This window comes from Limulus polyphemus, unplaced genomic scaffold, assembly GCF_000517525.1.
Source record: "Limulus polyphemus unplaced genomic scaffold, Limulus_polyphemus-2.1.2 Scaffold6565, whole genome shotgun sequence".
In the NCBI taxonomy this organism is placed as follows: Eukaryota; Metazoa; Arthropoda; class Merostomata; order Xiphosura; family Limulidae; genus Limulus; species Limulus polyphemus.
In genome coordinates this window covers 9493-16572 of record NW_013672175.1, presented here as the reverse complement: position 1 = coordinate 16572, position 7080 = coordinate 9493, and the positions used below count along the sequence as shown (strand labels likewise).

The window sequence follows — 7080 nt, the reverse complement described above, 5'->3', positions numbered from 1 at the left end:
CATTGCTCAACATCATGAAAATTAAACCTTATTTTTAATAAGCAATCCTGAAAAATATTTGGGGGTGCTTAACTTTTTTCCAGGTGTATATATACATATATATAAAGCAAACTGTCCTGAAAATAAAAAAGATATATTACATGCACAAACAACAAGATTAATGTAACTATCAAGAAACTCATCATCCATCTTCAAAATAAACTAAAACTGTAACACATTTACTCGTAACTTTATTTTAAAAAGTTAAATTATGAGAATACAAAACTGCCCACCTCCATAGCTCTTGGAGCTCTGGAATGAATGATTAGAGTCCCTGCTGCTTCATACCATAGAGCTGCAATGCTTGGTTTCAACAGGTCATAAGTACATTTGACAAAACGGGATGTCTCAGCAGAGTTGGCATGACAGACCTTTAAGTGCAGCAGAAGAACCTATACATAAAGCTTATTAAATGTTAAATATTTCAGTTTTAAACTTAACTACAAGTCAAAATTATTTTAATTTTACATTATATAGTTTGCAGGAAAATCATGAACTAATGATATTTGGTGCCTCTGGCATCAACAGACACAAAGAAATAGAAGTTAGAAGTCTACAGTACCCCACTGTAAACTTACACTAGTGAAACAAACCATCCATCCATCCACCGGTAATGCCTTCACAGAATCTACCACTGAAGACCACTGACCTTATTCCACCACCTAATTACATGGGACTGTTGAACATGTCCATGTCCTTGATCCAATAATAATGTAGCTAGACTCTTTACACGGTTACCTGAAGATATGTCAGAGACGTTAAATGAAACATCACCACCAAACTGTACCTTTCAAAATAATTTTTCAAATATTTATTTCAATGCTTTCAGGTTTCTGCTGGCAGTTAGTATTTGCAATTTTTTCAAAAAACAAACAAACATTTTTTACCAAAGAAAAAATATTTTGGCAATTCTTCATAAAAATATAATCTGAACATTTCTTACTTAGCATATCACTAATGCTGAAATGACCATGCATGCAATCTCCATTTTGTTTGTTTTTAAAATATACAGTAATCTCCCATTGATCAAATAAATTGATAATCAAAAAATGAAACATATCATAATTAAATTACAAATAACTAATCAGCCAATAAATTTCTGTACATTTGAATACAATAAACAAAAAAATAATCTAATCCATTATTTGGCAAAAGTCTATCTGTATGTGTCTGCTAATAACTGGTGAAACATAGGGACCATTTGTAACCAAACCAGGCATATACCCTTAAGAGCCCCAAGAGGATGACACATGGGAGGGATCACCACTTAGATCTGACCCCCCTATATTACCCCATTCTCCGTGCATTGTGTCCACCTATAATAGGTGAAACTCTGAATCAAAATGCAAAGAAATGAAACTCTGAATATTTTAATTTTTCGTTAGAGAACATACTAAATAAGTGTTACAAAATGACAGAATATTCACTGTAAAATATTTTTGAGTTAAAAATTGTTGAAAACTTTGAATTAAAGTAACTAAAAATTTGTTGAGTTGTATTTAGTTACAACAATATATAGTACTGACTCCCATATGGACTGTGAGGAATTACATTACCTTAGCAAAGCTTGAATTACCAAACTACAGAGCATGATGTAACAGGATATTGGAAACATGTTTATTGACGATTTGCTTGTACACAGTGTTGTGTTAATAACTGTAAACATGCAACATTGCCATATGCAAACCCATGATCTATAAATACTTAACCACCAAGTTAAGTACACAGTGTAGAACTAGATTGTCACAGCACTAAATTGAAAGTGGTAAAAAAAGAATTAATTTGACAAAATTGATAGTGAGAAAATACAAAAAAACAAAGGAAACCCCCAGGTTTTTCAGAATGACAGATCTTTTGAAGGAGATCCTAGTTGTCATATGCTGTTTTCCACCATATATTAATAATGTTTAATTGAATGTTTCTCAAGTTATGAGACCCTACATCCAATATGGGTCATTAAAACTCACAGTGGATTACATAAATTCACATGAAAGTAATTATATCTGAAGAAATATCTGGAGACATTTTAAAATGACTCAAGGTATGTTAAAGTATTACTCAGTTGGTTTTTCAAATTTGACAGCATATTCACCAATGAATTCCTAAGTCCATTCTTTATAACTCTCAAGTTTTTCCACATATTTCACAAAAGCACAGAACACAATCATTAGTACATAAAAGCTAACATTATACTACATATCAATGCTCAAAATTTTAAACTGCCTCATAGTCTATTCACAAATACAACATCAATCACCTACTGTTAATTTATTATTATTAAAATAACACAACTTAAGACCTTGCACATTAATTTGAATTGAAAATACATTAAATTATCTAATTCTGCTTAAGGCAGCATAAGTAATTAAATATTAGTAACTGATCTTCAATGTAATCAGTCATATTAAAATATAGAATTATAAACAGACTTTTCTCTACATAAATACTTTTATTTGCAAGCTTTAGGCCCTCTTACCAGAGCCTTCATTGGCAATAATGAACCGAGCGATAAAAATTCATTAAATTGTGGAACACTGGTTTAAGATAGGTGTCTAGGCAAAAGACGTAACAATAACTGACTTCTAGTATTAAACTTATTAAACATATAGAATTATAATTAATATAGATTATGAATCATATAACACACATCTGTCTCAAATACTAATGAACCACAAACAGAAAATCACAACGAAAAGAAAAAGTCATTTCTTCCTTACATACCAGGCCTAGGAAAAAAACGTTGTAGGAAAATGAATAAACTTAACATCCCATTCTTTTCTTAAGTCTCCTACACTATGTGACAGTCTTACAAAGGTAAAATCCCTACTTCCCATTCCTCTCACAAAGAATGTGGTTTATAACACTCGGTGTGAGTGTAATAAACAATAAATTGTGGGAAAACAACACCTGTTACATGTAAGATTCAAAGAACACCAAATAAATATTATGAACTGTGCTACAAACGTATTATTTGAAGTTGAAAAATTCATTTATTTTCTCTATATAATACCTATAATTGTATTTTCCTTATGTTTATTATACTGAAGCAACTGATTTATATTCTATATTCATCATAATTATATATGTTTAATACCAGATGTCAGTTATTGTTACAACTGTTGTCTAAGATACCTATTTTAAAGCAGTGTTCCACAATTTAAGGAATTTTATTACTCAGTTCATTGTTGCCCAATGAAGGCTCCGGTAAGAGAGCCAAAAACTCACAAATAAAAGTAATTACATAGAGAAAAGTCTGTATAATTATATATATATATATATATATTAATACCTACATTATGAGTCTTAAACAACAGCCATATTAAACATACAATGATAAAAAAAAAAGACTCACATTGTAGATAAGCTCCACAGTAATTAACTGAAGGTTGTCTCCAACTGAGCAAACAGGAACTGAGGTAACACGAGGCTCACTCTTGATCTACAGGGATGAACATCATAAAAACGTTTCTCTTACAAGACATATTGTGGTAAGTGTTCAAAGAGTTTGTACAACATTTGGTGTATCAGGAACCAGGAAATCACTTTCTAAACAAAAAGATACTGTTGTAATATTCTTTTGAGCAGGTTCTTTTAAATTATTTGTTGAAAATAATTCAAAGTGCAGTCCACCTAATGATAAAAATTAGTTTTTCTTTCTTAACATTTCTACAACTTGTAGGACTACATTTACAAATAATGTTCAAACAGAAATACTCAAAACAGTACAACTACAGTAAAAATAAGCTTAATTGTACAATTTCACAGCTATTGTTGATACACCTTTCATTGAATACCTCGTGAAACTAATCTGACAGTTCAACACTCATTCACTTTAGCTTAAAGCAAAACACTGACTTTCAATTTTATAACCTAGCCTCATCTCTTGATATTCCCTGAATTTACTAGATTTTTGTGAAGTCAGATTTAAAATTTTCGAGGGCTACTCCCAAAATGTTACTTGAGTTTAATGTCATGTACCCTCTAGCTAATACATGAATCAAAACATTAAAAATATAGCTTATAACAATACTTTTTTAAACCACATTTTACAAATCTTTAATATATCAGTAAAATATTCAAATTAATTTTCATCTGTTCAGTATTTTACTTTCTTAATATTTTCTTACACACAGAAAAAAATGGAAGGATGAAATTTTCCACAAAATGGAAGGATCAAAACTCAAACATAAATTGTGTTTGGAATCATTCACATACTTTATGCTTGTACATGTCAACAAGATATCTTATAAAATGTTCCTGATTTTATCTTTCTTCTTGCAATAGTAAAGCAATGTTATACAAGTACATTTGAAACTGACAGCAAGAAATATACAGCAATTAATCATGTTTGGAAAATACCTGCTAAAACTACTGTTTTCTTTCACAGTATTTTAAAATTTTTTTTAGTTTAAATTGCCAATTGTTAGGTGTGGATAAAAAACAAATTAGAAATCACCATACTTACATATGGAATGCCACTACATAGTGTTGAGCCTCTGATGAATCCATTACAATATTGAAGGTCCTAAAAATATATTAATCTATTTATGAAATCTACTCGTCAATTATTTCAGAAAATTAACTGCTAATTAACTGTATGGAAAGATTTGAGAAATATTTTTAGAGAAATGAGCTAACAATATCACACTCTATGTTACTGAACACGAAGGTTTGATTTACTTTGTCTAATTTGAAGTTGTTACTGTACTTCCTTTTCCTGTAACACCTTTTCTATAAAAAATTGCCTTTCAGGTAGCAGTTTTTAAGAATACCAGGGGTGTAAAAATACACTAGCTTGCTACTCAGAACTACCAAATTTTGATTTTGGGTGTAATATTTATTAATTAAAATTTACAAAAATGACAACTGTTTTTATTTTTATTTCTTTCAAATATTTAAATATCTAATATCACTGAAACTTTTGTAAGGTCTGTAACCTGATTACTGATGACAGGGTAATCCATTGTTCCAAATCTCAGAACATCGCATGGTTGTTAAAAGTTCATCACATATGTACTGTAGACTGGACAACTGTTCAGAGCTTCTGAATTAAACCATTACTTAGGAATATCAGACAATTAAAAATGTGGACTAGTCAGCCTGTTCACAGATTTTACATCTTCATCACTTGTACTTTAGTAAATTGTATTATTTTTAGTTGTGTAATACTGTGGAAGAAGTCACTGCAATGAAAATAGATAAGTGTTTGTAATAGGTTATATTTTAATCATTATCATGAAAGAAAAGTTTGGTTAGCACATTTCTCATGCCTACTAACTGCCTAAAATACTTGTACATTTTATGGCTAATAAATGCATAATAATTGAAAAAGGAGTCGTCTAGGACAGGAGTGGGAAAATATCTACGTGCAAGGACTACACTAAAATATCTGTTGCAGAGTGGACTAAAAACAACCAGAAACTGGAAACAAAATTAGAATAGGTTATAATTTTTGCATTGCTTGTGGCACACGGTAACAAAAGCTAGCAAAAGGCAAATTAACTTAATGGATGTGCAAGGTTAATATTGGTGACCAATCCATCATGGTGTTTCCTATTCTTAAATGTACTCACAAGCCAGATTAAATTGGAGACTTTCAAATATGTTCAGTTCTGGATAAGATCTTTTAATGGACCACATCAGTCCTGAGAGCATAATCTGTTCACCAAGACAATCCAAAAGAGCAATAATAAATTGTGTAGTTTTTTATTGTTTGTATATGAAATACTCCAGTGGGAAAAATGTATGAAGTTACGCTACTCAATATCGTGAAAAAAGTTTCAAGGTACAAATATTGGTTTTTGAAATTTTACTGAAAATATGAAACAACTTTCTCATTTCTTTTAACCAACATGTTAATTATTATAAATTTAGGATCATAAATTTAAGGTTGTCTCATGATAGATAGCAGGGTATTTCACAACACATTTGCCATTGGATACACTGCAATAAATTACCTTGCTATTTGCATCACATGAAAGAATCATTTCCTGTAGCAATTTTCCATCAAGGGTTGATTTGGGTACTATTTCCCAAAAAATCAGTAGTAGTTTTGTAATGGTGTGGTTTTGAAGATGTAGCCCAAAATATACAATAGTCATTAGCAAGTTTGAGACTTTTTCTCCATTTGGCATTAGCTGAATAGTCAGTCTTCTTCAAAGCTTGGATTTTGTCTATTGTTTCTTCTGATAAAAAAAAAACACATTTAAAGATTTTGCAAGCTTAAAACAACATTATAAACATATCTCATGTTGTAGTTAATTTTTAAGCTATATTACATATGACTAATATTTAGAAATTTATAAAACTAGGAGTTGCATGTATTTTCAATGCTTATGGATGGATGTAAATACAGTGTGCCCCAGCAACACGACCATGCAGTTAGTCTACTTTAATCTATGTCTCCACAAAATAAAAACACATTTATCAAATTTCCATATACAACTACTAAAGATTTACCAAAGTCAGTTCTTAACTGAAGCTTATTATGTGGTTAAGAATCTTTCTTTAGGTTTACAAGTGTCTAGCAAATTTATTCTGTTGATAACATATTTTGTAATGTTTTCTTCTTTTCAAATGGAAAAATATGTAAAAAAACATATCATTAAATTCTATGTTCTTTAACTTCTGTTACATCAAATGCTTCTTTTTTGTTATATGTATTTATTAGTGACAATGACCTATATGTATAATGCATATACATATTTTTAAGCAATAAAAAGCATTTATATATTATTGAAGGAAACTATTACAAGAGATTAAAATGGTACAACAATGGTCACCTAATGCTTACTTTAATAAATATTATTTACATATCGTTAAAACTTAACAAGGAGTTTTCTGGGTTAATTAATAAACCCTAAAGATCTTATGAGATACTGAAATGAAACAGGAAATTACATTACCATAGCTTTTAAATTAAGAAACTTTGAAGACTTGTAATTACAATTTCTCATTCACTTGTGAAGGTATTGTTACGACAGCAGAAGCCACGTGACGCTGGTAACACGTCATGAGTTTCTAGAAGGATCATGACTTTTC

At 30.1% G+C, this 7080-nt stretch overlaps 1 protein-coding gene across 5 annotated transcripts in view; it reads right to left on the bottom strand.

The window, feature by feature from the left end:
- The window catches only part of LOC106473858 (coatomer subunit beta-like), a 42497-nt gene that overhangs the window by 29955 nt on the left and 5462 nt on the right, over positions 1–7080 (bottom strand). For all 5 annotated transcript variants that reach the window (XM_022402250.1, XM_022402249.1, XM_022402253.1 and 2 more), the window contains exons 3-6: positions 5997–6224; positions 4505–4564; positions 3392–3478; positions 273–410 (exon numbers count right to left, since the gene is read on the bottom strand). In XM_022402250.1, coding sequence (XP_022257958.1) covers positions 273–410; positions 3392–3478; positions 4505–4564; positions 5997–6173 — 462 coding nt within the window. In that variant the 5' untranslated portion in view covers positions 6174–6224. The remainder of the gene's footprint in view (positions 1–272; positions 411–3391; positions 3479–4504; positions 4565–5996; positions 6225–7080) is intronic.